Here is a 27994-nt window from a genome sequence, read left to right as displayed (position 1 = left end):
AAAACACACCTCTTCGATACAACTACGACCGGAAGTGGCTTTTTTCGTAGCAGGTTTGGGGAATTTACGCAGCAGGTTAGGATAATTCGATTCCTAACCTGCTATAAAAAGTAACTATATCGAAGTTGCGTGTCCTTATCTTATATACTCTGCATTTTTTCCTGCAACAACTCAACTTCTCTGTTGTGCGCCTCTCATTGAAAGTTCAACAATGATCCGGTTAATTGTATTCATAAGAACTGTTTACGAACAACAATTTTTCCTGTTCCTGTTTCGGGGTTGATTTTGTTTCACTGGTAGGCTACAATCAACATTAGGACAAGTCCTCTGCCTCTTCTCAAGATATGAAAGCGTGTTCAACGTGATTTCCCGTTGTGTCATTGAGAAAGACCACTCGTATGAACGTAAGTTATATTAATCTTCACCTTTGTCAGTTTAAGGGCGTCCACGTCTTAAATGCCTGTACCAAAATGATCCGAGTTGACCTTATCTCATAAGAAATTCAATCAATGAAAACAAAGTATGAAGCTAGGGGAACAACAAGCTTATTTAACGGACAGTCAATAGTATATGCAGGTTTTCAAATACAGCTCTAATAAGTTTGAACAAAAATCATATGCACTTCAACATGTGAATGAAGTAGTGATTTGTAGGCTGGCTGTATCAAACACGAATGAAACTTTTCCATTCCCTTATTAGAAAGCCTGTACAAGATATGTAATGGAATTGCCCGTATGTTCCTGTTATGAATGTTTTATGAAGTGTATGAGTTCCTGTACAGTTTACAATTTTCTTCACAAATAGAATATGCCTCTTGAAAAAGACACGTGATTTTATTATGCCTGAAAATAAAGGCGTTGGATAGGTATCAATTGTATTTAGTACATTTAGAGCCAGGTATTTTTAGTTTTACTGTAAAATGTGTTCAGTGATTTCTGTGTTTGACTTTGGACATAGAGACCCCACAGATGTTTTGTATGATAGGGCCCTATTCTCTCCCCTCGACTTGGTTCCCTTTTTCCTTATCACTTCCTTCTTTAGACTCAAGTTGAGGGAGGGAAACTAGACCTTGCACACAATTGACGATAGCATAACATGCTATATAGTATGTTACATTCACAGGAGCAAAAGTCTCACCTCAACATTTATTTTTTGGACTCGAAGGTGATCATTTTTCATGTACATTGTAATGTACGGGTCTCTTTTTCACTGGCTTTGTAAAGATCCCTATGCTGCTGAGATGGAGGAGGCGTACACAGAGCTGTACAGGGAGTTCCTCCGACTGCGCTCGCTATGTCTGAAGCAGGCTGCTCTACTCCAGCAACTCACAGAGACACTGAGGAGACAGCAAGGTCACTCCCATCTCCTTTTTATATGATAAGAAATGATATGCTTCTCATACATGCCTGTTCTGCAGGTTCTTTGTGTTACGATGAATGCCAAAATCTGGGAATTCAGTGCGTACTGTATATACAATATCAATTCATCTAGTAGGCTACAATACAGTCAAGATGTTTGACAGACTTATAAGATCTGGTTCCTTCCTTAGGAGAAGCCCCTGTTCCTGATGGACAACCCAGCGTAATGGCACCAATCCCAGTCCAGTGCACCCAGGGTGGCCTGGGGTCTCTCCCTGCACGGCCAGAAACCCCAATGGTACCAACACACAACCCTGCTGCACACCATGGCGGTATAGTCCTATCTGGGGCTTTTGGCTCACTCTCTGATCTCCTGGAGGGGGATTTGGGCAGACTACGGCTGGACTTTGCTCATCCAGTTACAGAAAGGAATGCGGTCCTCAAAGCTGCTCCCCTCAGGCCTCTGGATCTACCTGGGGGTAATAATGGAGAGGTGGCACCCTCCAGTGTCTCTGGGGACTCGAAGCAAGCAGGTCGATTTTGGGTTGATGATACGACCCGACAAATGTTCCGGGTAGGTTTCTCCCCTTGAATTCATATTTAAATGTTTTATTAGACTTAATCATTTGACTAGTCACCTCCCCTCCCCCCTTAGATGCCCTCGGCGTGTGGCTCCTTCTTGGACAGTGAGTTCCTGAGCCAGACCGGGGGAATGATGCTGATGTCAGAGGTGGCAATGCAGTCTCAGGTGTGTGACTTCTGCAATGCTGTGTTCCCTGGCTACACCACCACCAGGGGGGACTTCCTGCGCCACCTCCACACACACATCAGCTAAAACTCTGGTTCCATGTTGATTCAACATCATCGCATAGATTTTGGGGGGTTGAAATGACATGGAAACAATGTTGATTCAACAATTTTTTTTTCCCCGGAGGGTTATTTTGTTGCCACAGTGATCAGTAATTTGCACCATGGGCCCTGGTCAAAAGTAGTAAACTATAGGTTAGGGTGCTATTTGGGATGCAACCTTGGTCTTTCACAATCAAAGCAGCGACGCAAAAGCACACAGCAGAACTCCTCAACGAGCCACCAGATTGGCAGCTATATCTCGCTATATTTAGTCTGCTCTCATCATGGTGGTGGGGGGTGCGCACTCACATGGAGTGGAAAGAGGGTGACATCACAGATACAGGTGAGTCATGCAAGTATCGTTTGTACAGGATTAGCACTCAGCACAGAACTGGAAGGAACAAACAACTTGATGGCGGTGGTGATATTGGGGGAAGAGTGGGAATGTCTGTTTGGACTTAGTGCTTTTCTATTAGTTCCCTAATTGCTGGCAGCATTCGAATGACGAAGGCTTATTCAGCCTTATCGTACATTTGACTCTCATGCTCTGTCAAAAGCAGTGAAACAAATGGGGCCACAAGATTAAAACAATAAAATAACTTTTATTGAGATTTAACAAAATAAATAATCTTCTGTTCAACATAACAAACTGAGGTTGTTTAATGCTTGTGAGGCAGGAGGTTACAGTTTAGGTACCTCATGGTAATAATGTGTGCATCCCAAATTGCATTATATTTCCTATATAGAGCACCACCTTTAACCAGAGCCATATGGGCCCTGGTCAAAAGTAGTTCATTATATAGGATATTGAAGGCCTTTTGGGATACAGAAAATGAAATGTCCTTGATTCATCCTGATTTCCTAATCATCCAAACACCTTTTCAACATTCATACCCAGTAACATCTGATGATGTTTTCTTAGTAAAAAAAAACAGTTAAATTATCCCAAACTCCATTGTCAAAGAATTTAGTGTTTAATATGACAAACATACTGTATAAAAAATAAAAACATTGGGAGATGATCATTTGTCATTGTTATCCAAGTAATTGCCTCAAGTAAGAGTTATGCAAATGGTTGTTGCTTGTAAATTGTTGCTTGTTTAAGCCTCAAGTTAAATCAAAGAATGTTGAGTTCACCAATAAATCTAAGGGCTCAATCATATTAACATCCAAACCCACCTCTCCAAAAGAACAGTGGGTGTAAGTGACACTTGCTGCAGTATTGGGAGGAAAAGGCCTCTGAACCTGATTATCGTCTCTGTACACATATTTCTGTTTATCATCTAACTATCAAACGGTCAACACTCGAACGAGTGGCAGTTTGCAAACCAAGCTTTAACGGCAGTGTCATTACAGATACTTATCCTCATCACAAGTCCTTTCTCAGTTACAACCTTGTATCAACAGAACAAAAATAGCACCAAAAGTTAGTCATGATATTAACATTTTGCATCCATTGTCCCGGGGGAGGAGGGGATTATTGGGATTATGTTCATAGGGGACAAACTGAGACATTGTCACACAACTGTGGGAGGTTTGTCACATAATGTAAGTGTTACAGTAGTCCTGTGGAGATGTGGCTAATGCTGTTTGGAGGGTTTGGGCACACTATATACAGAGGTAAAGTTGTAGAGCACCGGTTTCTCAATTTCAGTACTGGAGGGCTGTAGTATTTGCAGGTTTAGGATGTGTTGCCTCTGCCTGAACCACCCAATTCAGCCAATCATGGGTTCTGTCCCAAATGGCATCCTATTCCCTATATCATGCACAGCTTTTGACCAGGATTCTGATCAAAAGTAGGGCATTATGTAGGGTGCCATTTAGGATGTAGATTTGATATAGATTGGAATGATTTCTTCCACGTCCCCTCCCCCATTCCTGTACTACTACTACTGTTAGTGGTTTAAGTACAGATGGAAAGCCTGCTGAGTTTGGTCCTCCAGGATTTAAGGTGATGAGAAGCAGGGTTGTTGATGGGTTCTCAGGATGATGAGTGGTTGGTTTCACTACTTTCCCCCTTGGTCCGAGTCATCTTTGGTGCTGCCAGGGCTGCTGCTCCTGCACACTGCTACTGAGCTCCTCCTCTCCGCCTTAGCCTCAAAGTCTGGAAGAGGAAAGATGAGGGCTGTTAAACTATATGCCCGACTGAGACAATATGACAATACATTATTACTCCCCCTAAACCTTTGAGTGCTTGCTATGGTCAACTGTACACCAATTAATGCATATTAGATTGGTTAGGGTCATAACTTTTACGAGTACTTCACTTACTCAAAGTAATAAAACTGGAAATACAACAACACCAACTATAGTAGCAAACTTTAATATTTGAAATGGAATATTAAATGTCAAGTGTTTTGTCTGACAGAATGAGAGCCCACCTACAGGCTAATAGGATAACACTGTAGAGGGCGTAGGTGCAGTTAAAGTTTGGTCAGAGGAGACAGGTCGTGTTGAGTGAGTGAAACAGAAAAGGAGAAGGAAACCAAGGTGAGTGATAAGAACAAAGGACGACGGTGGGGAAGTGAGAGGGAGACCGACGTCATAGAGAGATGAAATGGTTGTTTTTCCCCCACTGCTTACTTCTTAAGTACAGGGAGAGGGAGAAAAAAAGCCTGTGCCATTTCCCTGCCCACAGGTTTTTATTTTTGTTCTCTGTCGCTCGGTGAGTCAATGCAACGCCCCTCCAATTACAGCCCACTCCTTCGCCCCCTCTCTCCATCCATCCCGCCCTTCAACCCACATGCCTAACACTGACGTCAGCCGAGGGGGGGGTCTGTTTCTACCACCCCACAGCACTTCCTCTGCCCCTCCCGGTATCATTCTCTCTTCCTCCCACTCGATCTCCCTGTATCTTCTCCACCCTGCCTACTGTGACAGCCTAGTGCTACGGCACAGTAGTTTTATTAACATTTGAATGGCTGCACCTTTAACATTTTAATGATGGGTGGTAAGGTGTGACAGGAAAGGGTTAAGTACAATCATTTGATGTGTCATCAGTTATTTACATATGCTACTCGTCCTCATGTCAATTTGACTGTATTGACATCCATGTCAATTTTCAGTATGGTTTGTAGCTGATAGGCTACCTCCTCCCCTCTCTATCCCCCAACTAATTTTCCTTCTTTCGCTCTTCTCCAGTTCCAGCTAGTTAGAACTCAGACCTGGCTAGTGGGAGGAATCACAATAGAGATTCTGACTCACTTGGGTTCAAACCGAAGATCCTTGAAACAGTCTTTAAATGACGGTAGCAAAACTCTCCGGCCTTTTAGCTCTACCTCAGTTTCTACTTGTTATCAATGTAAATGATACTGGCTACAGGGACAGTATGTTAAAGTGATAGTTCACTTCAAAATTTAAGTTTGTTAAAAAGATTCAGGCCTCGAAAGTGGTTGACTCATCCTGATATTAAATGTCCCACGCCATCTGTTGCGTAGCTCTAGTGAGATTTGGCTGTATGTCTCAATCTCAAATTAATGGTTAAAATAGGCACCGTTTAAAAACAATGAAATGAGACGGTGCATATATCCTATTCATTTGAGATTGAGACGTAGCCGAATCTACACAAAAAAATGTTGTGAGACAGTTTCATCTCAACATCACAAAAACCTTTTAGTCTGAATTTTCAGGCCTATCACTTTAAGAGTGTTAATATGATAACTCTTGGATGATAATGTTTGTAAGCCATTATTCAGAAAGTCACCTGTGGTATGTGTCCCCTCTGACCTAAGGCTGACCTTGCCAGCACGGTCATGTGACACCATCCTAGCCAATCGCAGCCCCTCATCCATGAGCGTTTGTTGCATGAGTTGGCGATTCCAGTTGGCAGGTATGGAGGTGTCGGTGGGGGGGCGGGGTGATGGAGATTGGTTGCACTGTGAGCCTACGTCTAAGACAGAAGGTTAGGTGTGAATGCCATTTTGAACCAATCAAATATAGCTGCTTCTTGACAAGGCTGACTTTGCGTCCCAAATGGCACCCAATTCCCCATAGTCCAAAACCGACACGTGTGCAACTATGGGGCAAAAAAGATGGGGTTGGCATAGATTGTTGATAAAATGTAAATACATTTTAGTCTCCAAATGTTTATTAAAAACAAATACATTTGCACAATGAGCACTTGTCTCTCAAATACATAGTTACAGTTGTTGATTCGCTAGCTAGCGAATTTTAGCCATATTAGCATAGACATGAGTCAAAAGGCCTCAAAATAATACATGGTATCAATAACAAGATACAAAGAGCTGAAACGAGCCACTTACAATATCCCATATGGCAGCTTCTTGTCATTGTTGCTAGTTATTTGACTGTTCAGAATCATACCACCACATGGCCTTCTGCCTCATCGATGCTCACACATTTTTTTGTGACAATGTCAGCCAACCTATCTATTGGGCTACGGTCAAAAGTAGTGCACTATATAGGGAATAGGTTGCCATTTGGGACACAGCCTGACACTACAGAAAACATGAACTATTTGGGCTTGATTATAAATGGTGCTTTAAAGTCAGTGGGGCTCTGTGACATTTACAGAAACACATAAAGAATGTCTGGGAATGGAATGTGATTAAGTGACACTGTACAAGATCAGTGCTAAATGTGTTCAACAATTACAGTATATAGTGTCCATGCTAGACTTACTTGACTTAAGCCGATATACAAGCTAGTGTTACTAAGAAAAAATATTTGGATCTGGACACCGTACATACCTTGTGTTAGGCTGTCCAGACTCTCTCCTGATAGGCTGTCCTCGTCAGCCCTCTGAGACACGCCCTCTGACCCCTCAACACCATGGAGGGAGGACACACACTCTGACACTATCACCTGAAACACACACACTTAACCATTAAATACACAAAACATCTCAAACGCACACTTCCACACTATCACCCGAAACACACACCAAAACGTAATATTGTGTGTCTTACAATGCAATTACTACTGAAAAGTACCTATGGTATAAATTGATTTATGAACTAGGTGGTTCGAGCCCTGAATGCTGATTGGCTGACAGCCGTGGTATATCAGACCATATACCATGGGTATGACAAAACATGTTATTTTTACTGCCCTAATTATGTTGGTAACCAGTTTATAATAGCAATAAAGCATCTCGGGGATTTGTGATATATGGCCATTAAACCACGGTTAAGGGCTGTGTCCAGGCACTTTGCTTTGCGTCATGCCTAAGAAAGCCCTTAGCCATGGTATATTGGCCATATACCACACCTCCTCGGGCCTTATTGCTTAAATATTGTAAAGGACTAATTGAATTGTAGCCATGGTATAAATTACAGCATATAAATTATTGCAATGTATTGCCATTGCAGCTCATTCATTGTCTACCAATGCCGTATCCAATACATTACCAATATTATGTTGACAAAACAGCTTGTGTACACCCACAATAACACATTTAAACAAGAGTGAGAGAGTTTGGTATAGTTTTACTCTGTTAGGGGTTCAGAGACTTAAGCCCACTCACCTCATTTTTTATTCTCTTTTGGGATGGTAAGCTGCAGTCATCTGCACCTGATCTGTAATAAGAGAAGGTATAATAAAGTAAGAAGGCAGTAAAAGAAGAGCAAACCTCTTGTGCAAACTCCAGGATTCAGTTGGTCCTGCTTTGTTCATTAGCAAGTAGTAGCTCACTATATCCAATTACAATATAAAAACTGATGTCGAGTAACCAAACCTCGAGGCTATTTGTGACTAAAAGTAAACACATACATTATTCATTGAGTTTGAAAGATATGTTTTTGTTATTGATTATATGAGAAGCTTGAATATTTGAATGTGCTTTCATTTTGTTGGTTACACAGTATAACTTTGTTTTTAAGCTGATGCACTGACTGCAGTGCTGTCTGACTAATAGCATGACCTTGGCTAGGCTTAGCTATGTGTGCTGTGGGAGTTCCCAGCTTTCCCTCTGTTCTATACGCCCACCTCTCTTCGCCCCTATGCTGCCTGCAACCACATAGTAGTTTCTCTACGATCATATCTTGTTGAGAAAAGGAATCATATATGCTCAAGGCAAAGCAGAGCATAACATTTGAATTTCTAATATCGTTACTCTATTTGGGTTTCTTTGTCTGCATCCCAAATGGCACCCTATTCCCTATGTAGTGCACTACTTTTGACCAGGGCCCATAGGGGATAAAACTTAGTTATAGAGGAAGAGACAGAGGGTGGGATGGTCATCAGATTGGGGTAGGGAAGACCTTAAACTGTGCAGGCTCGTGCCCTTACCTGGCATGCTTGAGTGTGGAAGTGTAGGCACATTCTCTCGCCACCTGTCTAGCCAATGAGAAGAGCTCTACCCGTCGAAGAAGCAGAGCGTTGTCACGCATACAGAACTGTGCAGCCGCTTCATTGATGATCAGCTGAACATGAGGAGGACATAAAATAAGTTGAAATGGGAAAGAGAATGTTAGAATGATATGAACAGCATGATAAAAAGAAGACAAGGCTCAAGCCTCACACATACCGGTACACAGAGACCTCTAATAGTAGAAACACTGATGCCCTTACCTCGTGATGTGTGAGCTGCTTGCCCTCCCTCCTCTTGGAGTCGAAGCGGCCGTAGATGAGGCTGTACTTACGGATCTCCTCCTCCTTGGCCACATCCTGGGGTGCCATCTTGAAGATGTGGCCCACAGTCTTGGCCATCTTCTTGTTCATCCTCAGCAGTGTCTTTACCTCTCTGGGGTCTGACCTGGGTAGGGTCCTCAGGAGCCTGTCCACGCTCTCCCCCACTGCCTGCGCCGTCTCCCCATCCAGCTGGCCCCCGGGCCAGGCCGAGAGGGCTGCCGGGGAGAGAGATGAGGAGGAGGCCGGGGGCGTGGAGGGACCTGGGGGACGAGGGGGGAGCAGAGGTGGGCTGGGCTGCTCCTCGTCCACCCCTGAGGCTGAGGCGCTGTTCCCGTCCTGTTCAGGACTGAGCCAGTGGGGGTCCATTGGGGACAGCTTGTCCCTGTAGTGGGTGTCCTGGGGCTGCGGTGAGGCCTGGGAGCAGGGGCTTCTGGGGCTCCCACTGTGCATAGGGGTGAGGCATGCCCTGTCCTCTCTGTCACACGGTGACCCCGGCTGCCCGTTGCTCAGGGACTTCCTGAGTCCTCCGGCAGCGGTCCCGCTAGCACCCGTCCCATCAACCTTGAACAGAGGGATTCCCCCCAGGGGTACGTTGGCCAGGGGCTGGTTGAAGAGGGCTGGGTTGGCCGCCCAGTCGCGGAGGGCCTTCTGCAGACGGCGCACGTGCAGTGGCTTGGTCGCCATGCCGACCAGCGCCATGATTTCCAAGAACTCATCCTCTGCAGCCTCACAGAGCTGCTGCACGTCGTCGCCACCCTGCTGGATGAAGGTGTCGTAGTAGGCCAGCAGGTTGGCCCTCTGCAGCACCCGGTACAGTTGCAGCTCGCCCAGCGTGCGTGGCAGAGACATGGCGCAGGACTGGAGGTGGGAAAGAAGGAACAGACCAGACGAGAGTTACTCAAGATTCTTAAGTTTTAATAAATGGCTTATCAATCAATGGAAGGAGTATTGTGTTGTGTGTACAGAATGCTTTATTCATTTGTTTGCTATATGGTATAATCTATATGTATTGTTATGTTTTCTTTGGAATGTTAGCAATTTTCTACCAATCTTTTTGTGGTGTGGTAACTACTGCTGTGATGCTATATCTGGGAACAGATGTCTCATAAGAACACCTAAAGTCCAAATCCATCAGATGTTTTATATAAGAAGACAATGTCAGTATCTTTACATTTTTTTTAAACCAAAATTACTAAATTAGAGATTTATACTCCAATAGCCTACTTTTCCTGATAGTATATTATTATTGGTGGTAATCTTTGGCAACATTTCACATGTGGGTGCCCAACCCTTTATACCTCAAATATGCAGGATGTGTGCGCATGGTATTATTGGGGAAATGTAGGCCTACAGTTTAGAAATGCACATTTTTTTTCTTCTCTTATTCAAGTTGTGATAATTAAAAATAGTTTGTCTACTCTTATGAGAACCGAATTTGATAGTTCATATAACGCACAAAGCGATGGTTACGAAAACAATAATTGAAAAAACTATGACAATAGTATTACGCGCACATCCGTCCAAGCCCAATACCAGACAATGCATATATCTATGGAATTACACGCGCATGTAAAATGTAATATTTCATCATAAAACATTTAAAAGACTCTAATGTAATCTCTTACCTCGTCCACGTCGTCCGACGGCTGGATTGGCAGAGGGGACCCGCGCTCACTGAGTGACCGAGTGGTGTCTCCAGCAACAGAATCCAGTTTTCGCGCAATATGTGCCGCCTCGTAATAGGCTCGATTATTGAATGCTAAAGGTAAATGAGCAAAAGCCTTGTGGTTATCTCACTTTTAACCTTGTCGAAAGTCCCATCCAATCCCGTTAAATTGTTATCAATGAAAGGGCTGAGACATAAAAACAATAAAGAAACGGTGATCAACAGAGCTATTGTACACAGCCTATTGTAAATACCTTACATTGATTTGTATAATCGCTCTCTTTCCCTGTACAATCGTTTTCTTTCTCACTTCGGAGTGGTTTTGTCATCAACTCAATCCCTGAGCATATCGTAACTCGTCTGGATTCGTTAGCAGATATCCTCCCCTGACGAACCGTATTGGTTGCTGGCTGCCTTTTTGCTGGTTGTGTGGGTGCGAGAAACCTGGGGGCGGACTGCAGCACGCCATCTGACCGAAAAAGAGCTTTCCTCTCCCGGTAGAGAGGCGGCTTTCAAATTGGAGATGTGGGAGGCGGGGGCTTGAAAGGCTGAGGTTTGCTTATTAACCCTTTCATTTTCTAATTTTGTCTGCCCACTTCGCAATAAAATGCACCTGTCTAAGCCTATTCAATACAAACTGAGGACCACATAGGCTACCATTCTGGTCAGTCACATAAATGTGTGAGGTGGGCTGTATGACACCCTATGCTGATAATAGCATAACCTTCGATTTACTTAATCTAACCTTTATTGCACTAGATCAGTTATTTATATTGGGTGCTGTTTCACAGATACATCGTATTGATATACAGCGCAGTCGTGTAAACAAAATGGACATACAGTAATAGCCTTGTGCGGCAGAATCATCAAGTGGGTGGCAAGTGGTGAAGGACTGTTTCCGATCGGTTGGGTAGATTCTCTGCATGACGCATAAGATAGGGGATTCCCCAATGATGCACCAGGCATCACTGTGAATTTGATGTACAGTAGTCCTACAGCGTTGCATGTTTGTTGTGATAAATAGGCTATCTTAAATTAATTGAACAAAATCCGAAGTTGATTTTGCGTAAATTAATGGCATTTAGGCTCCAACATGTCTGGCCATGGTTGTTATGATTGGTTTAACTTGGGACGAATTGGTTAAATGGTTTATGTTGAGTAGGCCTATATGTTCACCACAGCTGTGTGATTTTGCACAAAGCACCATTGTCTATGTGTCCTTCGGGTCACCACGTAGGCGTTGAAGCATGCTGACACACGTTCTATCTGCGCCCTCTCAACCAAATAAGCAATCTTTTTTTTAATTTATCAAATGCTGTGTGTGTGAAAAGAAAGTCTAGATTATTAATGAAAACTAAACTATAGTCTTCACTAGTTATACTAGGCTGAAGAATTTCTATTAGGCCTACAGTCCATTCGGAAAGTATTCAGACCCCTTCCCCTTTTCCACATTTTGTTACCTTACATCCTTATTCTAAAATGGATTACATTTTTCCACCTCTCATCAATCTACACAAAATACTCCATAATGACAAAGCGAAAACAGGTTTTTAAATATTTTTGCTAATTTATAAAAATGTTAAAACAAATACCTTATTTAAATAAGTATTCAGACCCTTTGCTATAAGACTTGAAATTGAGCTCAGGTGCATCCTGTTTCCATTGATCATCCTTGAGATGTTTCTACAACTTGATTTAGAGTCCACCTGGGGTAAATTAAATTGATTGGAGATGATTTGGAGAGGCACACATCTGTCTATATAAGGTCACACAGTTGACAGTGCATGCCATAGAAAAACCAAGCCATGATATTGAAGGAATTATCTGTAGAGCTCTGAGACAGGGTTGTATCGAGGCCCAGATCTCGGGAAGGGAACCAAAAAAAATCTGTAACATTGAAGGTCCCCAAGAACACAGTGGCCATCTCTTCCTAGAGCTGTCCGCTTGGCCAAACTGAGCAATCGGGGGAGAAGGGCCTTGGTCAGGGAGGTGACAAAGAACCCGATGGTCACTCTGACAGAGCTCTAGAGTTCCTCTGTGGAGATGGGAAAACTTTCCAGAAGGACAATCATCTCTGCAGCACTCCACCAATCAGGCCTTTATGGTAGAATGGCCAGACAGAAGCCACTCCTCAGTAAAAGGGACATGACATCCTGCTTGGAATTTGCCAAAAGGCACATAAAGGAGTCAGACCATGAAGGAGTCAGACCATGAGAAACAAGATTCTCTGGTCTGATGAAACCAAGATTGAACTCTAATGCCAAGCGTCACGTATGGAAGAAACCTGGCACCATCCCTACGGTGAAGCATGGATGTGGCAGCATCATGCTGTGGGGATATTTTTCAGCGGCAGAGACTGGGAGACTAGTCAGGATCGAGGGAAAGATGAACTGATCAAAGTACAAAGATATCCTTGATGAAAACTTGCTCCAGAGCGCTCAAGACCTCAGACTGGGTCAAAAGTTCACCTTCCAACAGGACAACGACCCTAACCACACAGCTAAGACAGCTATGATTTTTTATTTTTTATTTATTTATTTAACCGTTATTTAACTAGGCAAGTCAGTGAAGAACATATTCTTATTTACAATGACGGCCTACCACGGCCAAAACCAGATGATGCTGGGCCAATTGTGCGCCACCCTATGGGGCTCTCAATCACGGCCACATGTGATATAGCCTGGATTCGAACCAGGGATTGTAGTGATGCCTCTTGCAATGTCCTTGAGTGGCCCAGCCAGAGCCCGAACTTGAACCAAATCAAACATCTCTGGAGAGACCTGAAAATAGCTGTGCAGCGATGCTCCCCATCCAACCTGGAGGATCTGCAGAGAATAATGGGAGAAACTCCCATTGCTTGTAGCATCATACCCAAGAGGACTCAAGGCTGTAATCGCTGCCAAAGGTGCTTCAACAAAGTACTGAGTAACGGGTCTGAATACATATATAAATGGTTTATTTAAGTTTTTTTATTTGTAATAAATTTTGCTTTTTCATTATGGGGTATTGTGTGTAGATTGATGAGGGAAAAAAAATATGTAATACATTTTAGAATAAGGCTGTAACGTAACAAAATATGGAAAAAGTCAAGGGGTCTGAATAATTTCCGGATGCACTGTTCACTTTTTAAAATTCTTATAATAGTAGGCCTAATTGGAACAGAGAATTCTGATTTTCTTATGAATAAGAAATAATGATTGCCCTCTTAAAATATCAGATTGACTGTAGGTCAAATAAAGGTGATTCTGAGAGGTCTTCTACTTCTTGGTCTTCTGAGGCAGAGGACATCCATACTGTGTTCAGTCCATCCCACTTCCATTATATCCATCCAAGGATGTCATGCACCCCAAAAATCTGAGGGGGCAAAAGTTACATGAGGATGGCGGGGGGAGGTCCGGAGGGTGCTAGATTCCCCATCCGTAAATTGGATAATTTAGAATTTTTCACCCGAATCAGCTTTTTTTCTGCAATCTAGAGCCATAATCATTATGCTTAATTCTATGTAACAGAAAATGTTATATTTCTCTGTATATCTAAGCATAACTCTTGAGCTATCTGTATCCTCCTGACTGGTGGTTCTTTTTTTAAAGAAACTAAATATGCTTCGATGTATCACTGCTCAAATCTGGGTAAAATATGAAAGGAATGTGATTATTGTAAAGTACATCTAGTTATTAATAAAGTCTACCAACCTTGCCAGCAGGAATGCCAGCTAAGATAGTTAGACAAGCTAGATACTCTAACTGATTGATAGCCTAAAATGGCTTCTTGGTAGCTATTTTTTAAAATCTTTCATGTTTGAATTTTTATTTCACCTTTATTTAAACAGGTAGGCTAGTTGAGAACATGTTCTCATTTGCATCTGCGACCTGGCCAAGATAAAGCAACGCAGTGTGACACAGACAACAACACAGAGTTACACATGGAGTAAACAATAAACAAGCCAATAACACAATAAACAAGTCAATGTCACAGTAGAAAAAAAGAAAGTCTATATGCAGTGTGTGCAAAAGGCATGAGGATGTAGGTAATAAATAAGCCATAGGAGTGAATAATTACAATTTAGCGGATTTACACTGGAGTGATAAATGAGCAGATGATGATGTGCAAGTAGAGATACTGGTGTGCAAAAGAGCAGAAAAGTAAATAAAATAAAAACAGTATGGGGATGAGGTAGGTAGATTGGGTGGGCTATTTACAGATGGAATATGTACAGCTGCAGCGATCGGTTAGTTGCTCAGATAGTTGATGTTTAAAGTTGGTGAGGGAAATAAAAGTCTCCAACTTCAGCGATAGTTATGAGGTTGATAGATTGGAAACCCACAGGACAAATCCGAGGGGGCACGTGCCCTCTGTATCCATCTCCAGCCTAACTAACTAGACACTTGGCCCACACAGACTACTTGCACACACAAGCACACACACTCCTTGAGGAACACACAGCATCCGGAATGGGCAGAAATAGGCTAGAGAATGCAATGCATCCGGGGAGTGTGTAGGTGGGTGGAGAAGGCAGACATGAGAGAGTGGATGGTGATTGAGAGTATGAAAAAGTGATTGCATGATATCCATGTTTATATTGTTGAATAAACAATTACTTGTTTTGTTTAAATAGTTTGACTTTTACAATTCTAGTTTTTGAATTATTATTTCGTTATTAGGCCTAGGCTTCTTGAAGATAATACAATTGTAGACCCATGTAATTGCTTTGATATAAAGAGAAACCCGGTGATTAACGTTACATTCATCTTCTTCTCTTTACATTCAGTGGCCAATAAAAGTTAATTCGAACATTTGTGCGCAATTCTTTTCTGGCAAGAATAGGGTTAATACAGCGGAAATGAGGTTGTGGTTTGTTTCCCTCGGAAGTGAAAAATAGTAAGACAAACAACAAGGACAGCGTTAGCCAAGAACACAATAAGAAAAAACGTATATTTGAATTAGGAGAAAGAACACGCTCTATTAATACAGGATAATAATAGTTTGTATTCACAATTCAATAAATAAATGTTCTTTCTACGAGAAGAATTGATCAGTTTCCCACATTTGATCATTTTATAGGAGCGATGCTAACGTTACAGGGCTCAAGCTAGTCTACATTGTATCATCTAATCTTGCCTTCCCTTTTTACGGAAGAGAAAGGTGAGTTGCGTTGGTGGTCATCTTTTCCAATGTTATTCCAGTCAGTGTTAGCAGTCAAATAGCTAAAATAACATTGTCAACAATCCACCGTTAATATTATTAAAATTACATTAGCTAGATAACTATATACGAGCAAACTAATGTTGTAAGCTAGTTAGCGTTTTAGCTACGAGACAGCTAGCTATTCGTTTCGAGACAGTTGGTCATTTTGTTCGCGACGGTGACGACATGACTTATTAGCTCGAACCTAACATTGCCCCAACTATCCTCTGATATCCCGTCCCAGTCATTTCTTGTAGAATAAATTAATTGCATTTCTAGATAGTTAGCTAGTGCAACTGCTGTTAACCAGATGGCTAGCTAAAGAGTTTGGTTTATCTTTTCAAAATGTCGGCGCTGCGGATCAGCTCGTTGAGTGGATATTGTGGCCATCAAATATGACATCATTGCCAATAACATGTTAGAACTTTGACAACAACAACGATTAATGCATTATCTCCACATCCCGTTTGATTTCACTTTTCGGTATACTTTAGATTAGACCCCTAGTTCTGGTGCTTGGGAAAGTGAACGTGTTACAGGTAGGCTAATTTTTAAACTTGCTGTCTCTCCACAGGCAAGAACCAGATACAAGATGAGGCCAGTCGGGTCCAAGGATTGTAACGATTGATCCTTGATTCAATGTCTGCATTGGGTAGGGTACCTAGGACAATGATGCCTGCCATTGCAGTATTATTCATCTGTCCTTGTCTGACTCTTTGGCCTTGCTGAGGTGTGGTGTCGGAGAAGGTGCGGTCAGTGAGAATGGATCAAGGCCCCCACCTGACATGACATTGGATACTTTTTTGGAACTTTAATCAAGAGACTGGGAGGAAGATGGAGAAAGAGGTGGCTGAGGGGGAGGTGGAGATGAAGGGAGAGACATGGAATGTAGAGGCAACTGAGGAGAGTCCTGAAGAGCTGTTCTCAGGTGTTCCTCACCTCCCATCTTCAACCGCCATGCCCGACCAGTGGGAAGTCAGAGGAGATGAGGAGGAAACTCAACAACAAGTTCCCAATAAGGAGATGACTGACTATATCAAAGTTACCCCTCAGGATATTCAATCCCCAGTCAACCAGGAGGACTCGGAAGATGTAGAATCAGAGGATTGTGGGATTTCAGAGGACAATGAGGTCTCTCTAAGACAGGAGGGGGTGGTGCATGTGGAGAGAGAAGGAAACGAGGAGACAGAGGGAGAGGGTGGAGATGAAGAGGAGAGCGGAGGGAAGGAGCCAAGCATAAACGGGGAGACAGGCTGGAGGAACTCGGGGGGCGGAGGGAGGAGAGGCCGGTCCCGGAACAGCGGAGGGGGGGCAGCCTCGGACCAAAACACTCAGGCTACATCGTCATCCTCGTCCTCCTACCTCCCTAAAGGTTCCCTGTCGTCGGGTGGCGGTAGGCACAAGCAGGCCCGGAGGCGCAACCACCACCATCAACAGGGTCGGGGCCGGCGGCGGACGGGCACCCAGCTGGCCTTGGCCTTCTGGGAGCTGCTGTCGGAGTCGCTCAGCCCCTGGTGCATCTCCTGCATCCACATGGTGGTAGAGGTCATTGTCACCATGACCCACCGATGCGGAGTGGCCGTGGAGGTTGGAGGGGTGGCCCTCTACGACCTGGGCTCACAGATGCTCAACAGGGTCACTGACGTGCCGGGGATGAAGGCAGATGCCCAACGCGTGCTGGAGAGGGCGAGGTGCGCCGGGGCGGTCCTGGTGGATAAGAGTGTTCGGTTGGTGAAATGGGTCCGGAAGGCCTCCCTAACTTGCTTCAGCCTCCTCTGTGCCGTGGTACTGCTGGGGTTCCAGTGGGCCCGGTTCACGCTGGTCCGGTTGGGTGGGGAGAGGGCCCAGTTGTGGTGGACGGCCATGCAGGACTCCAGGGTATGGAGGAGGGTGGCTTCGCTGGTGGAGAGGGTCAGCAGCTGGTTCAGGAGGAGAGCCACCCAGGTGCCCCCCTTGAACCCAGATTCTCCTGGTGGAGCAGGCAGATACCAACCTGGGAAGGAGCTGGAGAGACTGCTGGCGCTGGCTCAAGTCCCTGAGGAGGAGCTGGACCCTTTTACAGTGCTGGGGGTGGAGGCCCATGCCACTGAAGCTGAGCTAAAGAGGGCCTACAGACAGCTGGCTGTCCAGGTGAGTTTATGGGTGCAATGAGATGTGCATTACATCTTTTGAATACATGTGTATAAAATGTGTGGAATTCATTAAAGGGAGAGTGTAGCGATTATAGTCAAACACACGCCAAAGCAGTTTTGCACTTGGCTGTGCATGGCTGCATGCATCTTTTTTTTAATATTCACAATAGAGGTTGACCGATTTAATTGGAATGGCTGATTAATTAGGGTCGGTTTCAAGTTTTCATAACAATCGGTAATCGCCATTTCTGGACACCGATCATGGCCCATTACATTGCACTCCACGAGGAGACTGAGTGGCAGGCTGATTATGCTGATTATACCTGTTATGCGAGTGAGGCAAGGAGCCAAGGTAAGGTGCTAGCTTGTGTTAAACTTATCTTGTAAAAAACAATCAATCTTAACATAATCACTAGTTAACTACACATGGTTGATGATATTACTAGTCTATCGAGCTTGTCCTGCGTTGCATATAATCGATGTGGTGCCTGTTGATTTATCATTTAATCATAGCCTACTTCACCAAACGGTTATTCGTGAAAAAAGCACTGTCGTTGCACCAATGTGTGCCTAACCATAAACATCAACGCCTTTCTTAAAATCAATACACAAGTATAGATTTTTCAACCTGCATATTTAATATTCCCTGCTAACATGAACTTCTTTTAACTAGGGAAATTGTGTCACTTCTGTCAGTGCAACAGAGTCAGGCTATATGCAGCAGTTTGGGCCGCCTGGCTCGTTGTGAACTAATTTGCCAGAATTGTACGTAATTATGACATAACATTGCACAACCTTCAATGTAACAAGAATATTTAGTCTTATGGATGCCACCCTTTAGATAAAATACGGAACGGTTCCGTATTTCACTGAAAGAATAAACATTTTGTTTTCGAAATGATAGTTTCCGGATTTGACCATGTTAATGACATAAGGCTCATATTTCTGTGTGTTGTTATGTTATAATTAAATCTATGATTTGATAGAGCAGTCTGCCTGAGCGGTGGTCGTAACCATTCATTCAAACAGCACTTTCATGCGTTTGCCAGCAGCTCTTTCCTGTGCTTCAAGCATTAAGCTGTTTATGACTTCAAGCCTATCAACTCCCGAGATTAGGCTGGTGTAACCGATGTGAAATGGCTAGCTAGTTAGTGGGTTGCGCACTAATAGCGTTTCAATCGGTGATGTAACTCGCTCTGAGACCTTGAAGTAGTTGTTCCCCTTGCTCTGTGAGGGCTGCGGCTTTTGTGGAGCGATGGGTAACGATGCTTCGAGGGTGGCTGTTGTCGATGTGTTCCTGGTTTGAGCCCAGGTAGGGGCGAGGAGAGGGACGGAAGCTATACTGTTACGCTGGCAATACTAAAGGGCCTATAAGAACATCCAATAGTCAAAGGTTAATGAAATACAAATGGTATAGAGAGAAATAGTCTGATAATTCCTATAATAACGACAACCTAAAACTTCTTACCTGGGAATATTGAAGACTCATGTTAAAAGGAACCACCAGCTTTCATATCTTCTCGTGTTCTGAGCAAGGAACTTAAACGTTAGCTTTTTTACATGGCACATATTGCACTTTTACTTTCTTCTCCAGCACTTTGTTTTTGCATTATTTGCATTAAACCAAATTGAACATGTTTCATTATTTATTTGAGGCTAAATTGATTTTGATGTATTATATTAAGTTAAAATAAGTGTTCATTCAGTATTGTTGTAATTGTCATTATTACAAATAAATACATTTTAAAAATTGGCCGATTTAATCAGTATTGGCTTTTTTGGTCCTCCAATAATCGGTATCGGCGTTAAAAAAATCATAATCGGTCGACCTCTAATCCACAATATGAAATGTAATCAGAAAATGACTAGAAGTAGTCTCTTCCTTAGTTTTTCTCTCTCTTCCGTTGTGTTTTCTGCTGTACCCTTCTGTTTGTATTTTTTTTCCCTTTTCAGGTCCACCCAGACAAGAACAAGCACCCACGCGCTGGGGAGGCCTTTAAGGTGCTGAGGGCTGCCTGGGACATCGTCAGTAACCCAGAAACACGGAGGGAATACGAGCTGTGAGTTGAAGACACACAAGCTACTGGACCAGTACTTATATCAAATGCAAGAAACTATGATCACATGACTTCACCTTTAACAAAAACATCTGACGTTAGAACTCAGGCCTCTCACAATAGGATTACAGATTGAGAAGCATTCCTTAACTGTGGTCCTTAGCATGTTATAGTCAATTTAAAGGCCTGTGGGAAGTTTAGTTTAGTTCCTCAGTAACCCAGACACATGGAGAGAATACATGATATGAGTAGAAGGCACACAAACTGGACTATTACTTAATTAAAATGCAATAAACTGTGATCATATGACTGCACTGAAGGCAGGTGGGATGTTTGGTGTAGTTGATATGGCTTTGACTTTTGTTTCCCTGCTCCTCCCTCAGGAAGCGCATGGCGAAGACGGAACTCTCCAAGTCGATGAATGAGTTCCTCACCAAACTGCAGGATGACCTGAAGGAAGCTATGAACACTATGATGTGCACCAAGTGTGAGGGCAAGCACAGGTACATCACTGACAGTATTAATATCTGTAATATTTGAATCTATTAATAATCTATTCATAATATCTGTATCATACTTTTATAACCAGACTATTGTGAAAGTGAGGGATTGGAATAGTAATATAATTTACCTATCCTGACTACTCCCAATCACTAAAATTGTATTTGTACATTTTGCTGCTTACAAAATAATTAGTTACATACAAAAAGCTTAGGCCCTGACTCCTCCCTGTGTGTGCAGGAGGTTTGAGATGGACCGGGAGCCTGCGGAGGCTCGGTTCTGTGCAGAGTGTAACAGACGCCACAGCGCCGAGGAGGGAGACCTGTGGGCTGAGTCCAGCATGCTGGGCCTACGCATCACATACTTTGCCTGCATGGATGGCAAGGTCTACGACATCACAGGTACTGGCTTGACTATGACAGTTTTTGAGAGCATCAAAACTGTAATGCATTGTGGGTACATTTTGACTGATTGATCTAAAAATTATATTGAGAAGTTATTTATGCTGCACAGTGATTTGTAGATCAGTCAGTCTGCAATCGCCACTGTCAAACAAGCCCATTGCTTTGACAAGCTGTGTAATGACACCCACATGGATAGTTAGGCTCTCATCTATGCTAATGCAATACTTCTTTATGTATTGACTTAAAGATGTTTCTGTTTCATCTGTAAACTAAAAGCACTCTTAACAAGCCAACTGACAGGCTCAAGAGCTCCTCAACTAAATTGAATTCTAAGCTGCTAAATAATGTTAAGACACCTAAAGTCAGACTGACTATTTCCCCTTGCTTCAGTATTGTCACATTGATTAATTTGTCACCTTTTCCCACCTTTCAGAGTGGGCTGGCTGCCAGAGGATAGGAATCTCCCCAGACACACACCGCGTTCCCTACCACATCTCCTTCGGATCCAAGAACAACAGCAACTCCACACAGCGCCACAGGTAGGTCCCAGGGCACTGAGGGTTGTGTTCCAATCTAATTTTCCTCTTGAAGTTTGCAATCGTAAACTACTCCACACTAATGTAAAATTATTGTATTGGTGTCTGCATGGGCTAGAGGGAGTTTCCATATACCAGTCATATCCTTTCAAATCCATGAAGGGAAGGGAACAAGTGCATATTTTGTGAGAAAGGAGAGATTATTGGGACACAACCTGGGTGTTATGTGACCAACCGTCTAAAAGACCACAGAGGTCTAAATTAGATTGTTCTCTGAAATACAATTACGCTCTGGTCAGTGCAGGTGCTCCTGCATGTGAAAGAGTTACATATTTATGGACAGAGCTTCAGATTATTAAGCATCTCTGATGCTTGTGAATGATGCCTCTTCTTGGTCAAGGCAAAAGAGGCAACAATCTCAATGTGACTTGCATCAGGGTTAACTATAGGCTAGATGGGGGTGGGGCCACAAAAAATCTGAACTCATTATGAGAGGCCGCAGTTGCTCGCGGGTCTGCGTACCCACATGGGACCCCGACTGAGTTACTTTTTTTGGCGGGTGGGATTGATCCAAGGCCATTCGGCCCATGTGCCCCCGGTTGCCCAACCCTGGTGTGCTAGATGGAAATAGAATGAATGTAACGAATCAAATTTATTGATGTATACTTAGAGAGGAACCAGGCTATGAGGGGTGGCCAGTCCTCTTCTGGCTGTGCCGGGTGGAGATTATAACACAACATGGCCAAGATGTTCATAAATTACCAGCATGGTGAAATAATAATAATCACAGTAGTTGTCGAGGGTGCAGCAAGTCAGCACGTCAGGAGTAAATGTCAGTTGGCTTTTCATAGCCGATCATTAGGAGTATCTCTACCGCTCCTGCTGTCTCTAGAGAGTTGAAAACAGCAGGTCTGGGACAGGTAGCACGTCCGGTGAACAGGTCAGGGTTCCATAGCCGCAGGCAGAACAGTTGAAACTGGAGCAGCAGCACGGCCAGGTGGACTGGGGACAGCAAGGAGTCATCATGCCAGGTAGTCCTGAGGCATGGTCCTAGGGCTCAGGTCCTCCTCCGAGAGAGAGAATTAGAGAGAGCATACATAAATTCACACAGGACACCGGATAAGCCCGGTGAAGTACTCCAGATATAACAAACTGACCCTAGCCCCCTGACACAAACTACTGCAGCATAAATACTGGAGGCTGAGACAGGATGGGTCAGGAGACACTGTGCCCCATTCAATGATACCCCCGGACAGGGCCAAACAGGAAGCATATAACCCCACCCACTTTGCCAAAGCACAGCCCCCACACCACTAGAGGGATATCTTCAACCACCAACTTACCATCCTGAGACAAGGCCGAGTATAGCCCACAAAGATCTCCGCCACGGCACAACCCAAGGGAGGTGCCAACCCAGACAGGAAGATCACCTCAGTGACTCAACCCACTCAAGTGACGCACCCCTCCTAGGGACGGCATGGAAGAGCACCGGCATGGAAGAGATCAGTCTTCAGTAAAGACTTAAAGGTTGAGACCGAGTCTGCATCTCTCACGTGGGTAGGCTGACCATTCCATAAAAATTGAGCTCTATAGGAGAAAGCCCTGCCTCCAGCTGTTTGCTTAGAAATTCTAGGGACAATTAGGAGGCCTGCTTCTTGTGACCGTAGCGTACGTGTAGGTATGTACGGCAGGACCAAATCGGAAAGATGGGTATGAGCAAGCCCATGTAATGCTTAGTATGTTAGCAGTAAAACCTTGACATCAGCCCTAGCCTTAACAGGAAGCCAGTGTAGGGAGGCTAGCACTGGAGTAATATGATCACATTTTTTGTTTCTAGTCAGGATTCTAGCAGCCGTATTTGGTACTAACTGAAGTTTATTTGGTGCTTTATCATTACATTTACATTTAAGTCATTTGGCAGACGCTCTTATCCAGAGCGACTTACAAATTGGTGAATTCACCTTATGACATCCAGTGGAACAGCCACTTTACAATAGTGCATCTAAATCATTTAAGGGGGGGGGGTGAGAAGGATTACTTTATCCTATTCTAGGTATTCCTTAAAGAATACCGGGTATCCGGAAAGTAGAGCATTGCGGTAGTCTAATATAGAAGTAACAAAAGCATGGATTAATTTATTTTTCTGTATCATTTTTGGACAAAGTTTCTGATTTTTGCAATGTTACGTAGATGGAAAAAAGCTGTCCTTGAAACAGTCTTGATATGTTCGTCAAAGGGGAGATCAGGGTCCAGAGTAAGGCCAAGGTCCTTCAGTTTTATTTGAGATGACTGTACAACCATCAAGATTGTCAGATTCAACAGAAGATCTCTGTTTCTTGGGACCTAGAACAAGCATGTCTATTTTACCCGAGTTTAAAAGTAGAACGTTTGCAGCCATCCACTTCCTTATGTCTGAAACACAGGCTTCTAGCGAGGGCAATTTTGGGGCTTCACCATGTTTCATTGAAATGTACAGCTGTGTGTCATCCGCATAGCAGTGAAAGTTAACATTATGTTTTTGAATGACATCCCCAAGAGGTAAAATATATAGTGAAAACAATAGTGGTCCTAAAACGGAACCTTGAGGAACACTGAAATTTACAGTTGATTTGTCAGAGGACAAACCATTCACAGAGACAAACTGATATAGCTTGAAGGTTTAGAGTCCATGATTATTTTCATCATTGTGTCGAGATATAGTACTAAAACACTTGAGTCTCTCCCTTGATCATAGGTCTTGGCAGAGTTGTGCAGACTCAGGACAACTGAGCTTTGGAGGAATACGCAGATTTAAAGAGGAGTCCGTAATTTTCTTTCTAATGATCATGATCTTTTCCTCAAAGAAGTTCATGAATTTATTACTGCTGAAATGAAAGCCATCCTCTCTTGGGGAATGCTGCTTTTTAGTTAGCTTTGCGACAGTATCAAAAATAAATTAATGAAAGGCTATCCAAGGCTCTGATGGTTTTTTGTTTGTCCCGTGAATAAAACTCAGACACCGAGTGCTCCTTTTTGAATGTTATTTGGTTTTTTAAAATTAATGTAACTCTCCTTTCATGATCTCCAGGACACCTCCAGGCCCAGAGCACCCTCCTCCAGGCCCGACCAACCCTGCTGACCTGCAGGACTTTTTCAACCGCATCTTCCAGGGGGGACCTCCCCCTGATATGGCTGCCAACGGGGGTTTCTTTCCCCCAGGACCGCCCCCCCATCACCCCTCTGGTGCTGGACTGGGACCTAGTGGACCTTTCTCCCCTCCTCCACCTCAGACTGGCTTCTTCATGCCTCCTGGGGGGCCCCGGCCAGAGCCCAGCGAGACGTGGGCTGATAGCGGAGGCAAACCTCCACCCCGCAGGAAGAAGAAAGTGCGCAAGCCCTTCCAGAGGTGAGAGCGGCCATTGTTGTGATACGTCATCATAGCAACACAGGGACACTCTACACATGGCCATATCTGTCTTCTTGCTTGTCTGTCAGCGAGCCCGGACCTCCCCTTACTGTACATGAGACGAAGGATCACTCGAGCTCAGGAAGATTCACACTGGTCGGGGCTACCACCCGAATCAATGACTGACAACACATAGGTCCCAAGCCAGAGATGAGACTGGACCATGTATAAGAAGAAGAAACTAACTCCGTTTAAGTATATTTGGGGTAAGGAGGTGGCAGTATTTCTGCTTCTCCCACTCTCATTTGTTTTCTTCTTTGATGAAACAGCTGTAGCCATGCCACTGAAATCACAAGCCTATTGCTTATAATGCAAACACATTTCCTTAGGTCTTACTTTCCTGCACAATTCTGCATACACGATTACATGCCATTGGACTCTTTTAGTCCTTGAGACTTTTGTGATACATTTTTGGGGATATGGTAATGTAATATTGCTTCAGGTCTCTGTGCATTTGTGTTTGAGAGGGACATGGCTAGAAGAAGCCAATCAGAATTGATTCATTTCTGAATTTAACTGCTCAAGCTGAATCCTGGGAGAAGACTGTCCAGAGAGAGGACTCCTCTGCCTGTTACTGCTTGTACACATCCTTCCTTCCGCCTGTTGCCTTCTTTGATAAATGGTTAGGTTATCATTTGAGCAACTGCTTTTCTGTCATTTTTATTGCTTTGAATGAAGTTAGAGCGAAAGTTTGTCACTACCTTGTATTGGGAAGTAGGTTTGTGGGGAATGCTTTTGCACCTGATTTAGAGTGCAAGTATGCTCCCTGCCAAACATAGAGATACACTGCTCGTTGAACATCTTATTCAAAAATTATTGACATTAATAGGGAGTTGGTCCCCCTTTGCTGTTATAACAGCCTCCACTCTTTCACTAGATGTTGGAACATTGCTGTGTGGACTTGCTTCCATTCAGCCACGAGCATTAGTTTGGTCGGGCACTGATGTTGGGCGATTAGGCCTGGCTCGCAGTCGGCGTTCCTATTCATCCCAAGATGTTGTATGGAGTTGAGGTCGGGGCTCTGTGCAGGCCAGTCAAGTTCTTCCACACCGATCTCGACAAACCATTTCTGTATGGGCCTTGCTTTGTGCACGGGGGTATTGTCATGCTGAAAAAAAAAGGGCCTTCCATAAACTGTTGCCACAAAGTTGGAAGCACAGAATCGTCTAGAATGGCCTTGTATGCTGAAGCGTTAGATTTCCCTTTACTGGAACTGAGGGGCCTAGCCTGAAACATGAAAAAGAGCCTTGAACCATTATTCCTTCTCCACCTTTATAGTTGGCACTATGCATTCGGGTAGGTAGCGTTCTCCTGGCAGATGATGAAGCGTGATTGACGTTGCTTCCGGAGGTAGTTTGGAACTTGGTAGTGAGTGTTGCAACCATGATGCTACGCGCTTCAACACTCAGCAGTCCCATTCTGTGAGCTTGTGTGGCCTACCACTTTGCGGCTGAACTGTTGTTGCTGCTAGATGTTTCCACTTCTCAATCACAACATTTACAGTTGACTGGGGCAGCTCTAGCAGGGTAGAAATTTGACAAACTGACTTGTTGGAAAGGTGGCATCCTATGATGGTGCCTTGTTGAAAGTCAATTGGCTCTGTAGTATGGGCCATTCCACTGCCAATGGCTTTGTGCTTGATTTTATACACCCCTCAGCAACGGGTGTGGCTGAAATTGCTGAGTCCATTAATTTGAAAAGGCATCCACACACTCTTGGCCATGTAGTGTATCAACTCCGTCTAGCTACAGTGAATACTGTATGTTTAATCTGTCTCAACACATTGAAGCCCACTTAGAATCACTTTGAGGCATCAGAGGTTAGCAGGTTCGTATTCAAATCCAGACGGTTATATTGTGAGTCAAGGACCTAGGCTATTTACTACTTGCAGTCCCTAAGTATTGGTGTGAAACATCAGTGTTCAGTTGATTTTGTAGTAAAGTTGATTTCAGATGGATGAATGGACAATGTTTGTTTTGTGAGTTATGTGGATTAAATTCCATCTTCAAGTTCCGACTCACAAGACAGGTGAATGCTGGATAATTCCAATGGAGCAGAAACCAGGGGACCTGTCTAGAAGGCATCGTGTTGTTCCTGTGGCTCAAGAGAATGTCAAGATGCAATCCGCTGAATATCAAGACTAACAGTCCTACCACCACTTTTTATTTCAAAGAAAAGCTACCACTGCCCTCTTTTGCCCCTTTCTCATTAGTCAGTATGCTCCAGATTGAAGAGGGATAGTATTCAGATCTCTAACAATCTGCCTGTACTCATTATGGCGAATCATTGTGTTTTTCCTGTGGAGATACAGTATTGGAAATAAATGTGGTGAAAGTTGATCAACTAATTCCTTTTATAAGCCACAGGTCTAGGTTCCAGTGAAGGAGATAAAACATTCAAACGTTAATAGGTCTGATTCCATATCTATCGATAACCCCAGAGTAGGAGCGCTGATCTAGGTTCAGGCCTTTCAATGTAATCTTATTCATTTAGGATCAAGAAGGCTAAATTGATCCTAGATTAGTACTCCTACTCTAAGACGCTTTATGAATATGTGCCCTGCCCAGGTATCGGTTCCATTTTACCTTTTTGATTTGTGTTATTCTATGGATGTTGGGAGATGGGTTGTAGCTTTGATTTTAAAGGGCCTAGGTCCCTTGTTGCGCATGTTTATTTGTTCTCCTTGAAGTGAAAAATGTTTTCAGTGCAATTGTCCACTTGCTTTTTATTTTTTTGTGGAGGTATTAGAGGTTTAATTTAACCTGTTTTAGTCTGAATTGTCAATACTGTCATATTATTAGATACCCTAGTTGACTTGAGAATGTATGGCTTAAGTAGCAGTCTAAAGCGGCAAATCAACTAAGGGCTCCCGATGTGGAAGAAGAGCCAATATCGCAGATTATAATTTGTTTTTGAGATATTTTTAAACCGTATATGCAAAAACAAATATTGCAAAAAAATCAGACAATCATCAGGGTTAAATGTGCGGGGCACTTGCATTTTTTTTCCGTTTTTTTGGGTAGGAAAATGAGTTTGCTGGCAAGAGTTTATTACAATTGTGAAACATCAGTGTTCAGTTGATTTTCCTTTTGTCTGGATTTCAAAGTAAAGTTGATTTCAGATGGATGAATGGATTTTCATTGTTTTGTAGATTGAATTCCGTCTTCAAATTCTGACTCACAAGACAGGAGAATGCTGGATAATTCCAATGGAGTATAAACCAGGGGACCTGCTAATGGCACTTCTGGAGCACACTCATGAAATGGTGTTT

The 27994-nt window shown here is 43.4% G+C and overlaps 3 protein-coding genes across 4 annotated transcripts; 2 read left to right on the top strand and 1 right to left on the bottom strand.

Moving 5' to 3' along the window:
• The first annotated feature begins 58 nt into the window (after window positions 1-58).
• zgc:113184 (uncharacterized protein LOC553745 homolog) lies at window positions 59-3381 on the top strand. Its single transcript, XM_064968197.1, has 4 exons — window positions 59-404; window positions 1224-1352; window positions 1550-1932; window positions 2014-3381. Exons 2-4 carry the CDS (start codon window positions 1241-1243, stop codon window positions 2191-2193), a joined length of 675 nt encoding a protein of 224 aa, XP_064824269.1. The 5' UTR covers window positions 59-404; window positions 1224-1240; the 3' UTR covers window positions 2194-3381.
• Window positions 2790-10993, bottom strand: LOC135541800 (NGFI-A-binding protein 2-like). Of its 2 annotated transcripts, XM_064968194.1 has the most exons (8): window positions 10724-10992; window positions 10424-10557; window positions 8739-9656; window positions 8457-8590; window positions 7693-7744; window positions 6917-7031; window positions 5911-6096; window positions 2790-4311 (listed from the first exon to the last, which is right to left on the bottom strand). In XM_064968194.1, exons 1-8 carry the CDS (start codon window positions 10791-10793, stop codon window positions 4214-4216), a joined length of 1707 nt encoding a protein of 568 aa, XP_064824266.1. In that variant the 5' UTR covers window positions 10794-10992; the 3' UTR covers window positions 2790-4213. The 2 variants fall into 2 exon arrangements, with proteins under 2 accessions (XP_064824266.1, XP_064824267.1); XM_064968195.1 differs by lacking the exon at window positions 5911-6096 and having other exon boundaries at window positions 10724-10993.
• Window positions 10994-15313: 4320 nt separating this feature from the next.
• Window positions 15314-27849, top strand: LOC135541798 (dnaJ homolog subfamily C member 14-like). The gene is made up of 7 exons (XM_064968188.1): window positions 15314-15606; window positions 16223-17778; window positions 19734-19840; window positions 20221-20340; window positions 20579-20739; window positions 21176-21281; window positions 24346-27849. The coding sequence occupies exons 2-7, from the start codon at window positions 16483-16485 to the stop codon at window positions 24665-24667; spliced, it is 2112 nt and encodes a 703-aa protein (XP_064824260.1). The 5' UTR covers window positions 15314-15606; window positions 16223-16482; the 3' UTR covers window positions 24668-27849.
• The last annotated feature ends 145 nt before the right edge of the window (window positions 27850-27994 follow it).

This window comes from Oncorhynchus masou, chromosome 6 (assembly GCF_036934945.1).
Source record: "Oncorhynchus masou masou isolate Uvic2021 chromosome 6, UVic_Omas_1.1, whole genome shotgun sequence".
NCBI classification, from domain to species: Eukaryota; Metazoa; Chordata; class Actinopteri; order Salmoniformes; family Salmonidae; genus Oncorhynchus; species Oncorhynchus masou.
Note: the sequence above shows the minus strand (reverse complement) of the source record. Positions and strands in the feature narration are given on the sequence as shown.

Coding starts and splice junctions, on each gene's coding strand:
- LOC135541800 (XM_064968194.1), bottom strand. CDS start 10,793: ATGACAAAACCACTCCGAAGTGAGAAAGAAAACGATTGTACAGGGAAA. Junction 9,657..10,423: donor CGTCGGACGACGTGGACGAG/GTAAGAGATTAC, acceptor TCCCACCTCCAG/TCCTGCGCCATGTCTCTGCC. Junction 8,591..8,738: donor AGCAGCTCACACATCACGAG/GTAAGGGCATCA, acceptor CCTCATGTTCAG/CTGATCATCAATGAAGCGGC.
- zgc:113184 (XM_064968197.1), top strand. CDS start 1,241: ATGGAGGAGGCGTACACAGAGCTGTACAGGGAGTTCCTCCGACTGCGC. Junction 1,353..1,549: donor GACACTGAGGAGACAGCAAG/GTCACTCCCATC, acceptor TTCCTTCCTTAG/GAGAAGCCCCTGTTCCTGAT. Junction 1,933..2,013: donor CGACCCGACAAATGTTCCGG/GTAGGTTTCTCC, acceptor CTCCCCCCTTAG/ATGCCCTCGGCGTGTGGCTC.
- LOC135541798 (XM_064968188.1), top strand. CDS start 16,483: ATGGAGAAAGAGGTGGCTGAGGGGGAGGTGGAGATGAAGGGAGAGACA. Junction 19,841..20,220: donor ACACGGAGGGAATACGAGCT/GTGAGTTGAAGA, acceptor CTCCTCCCTCAG/GAAGCGCATGGCGAAGACGG. Junction 20,341..20,578: donor AAGTGTGAGGGCAAGCACAG/GTACATCACTGA, acceptor CTGTGTGTGCAG/GAGGTTTGAGATGGACCGGG.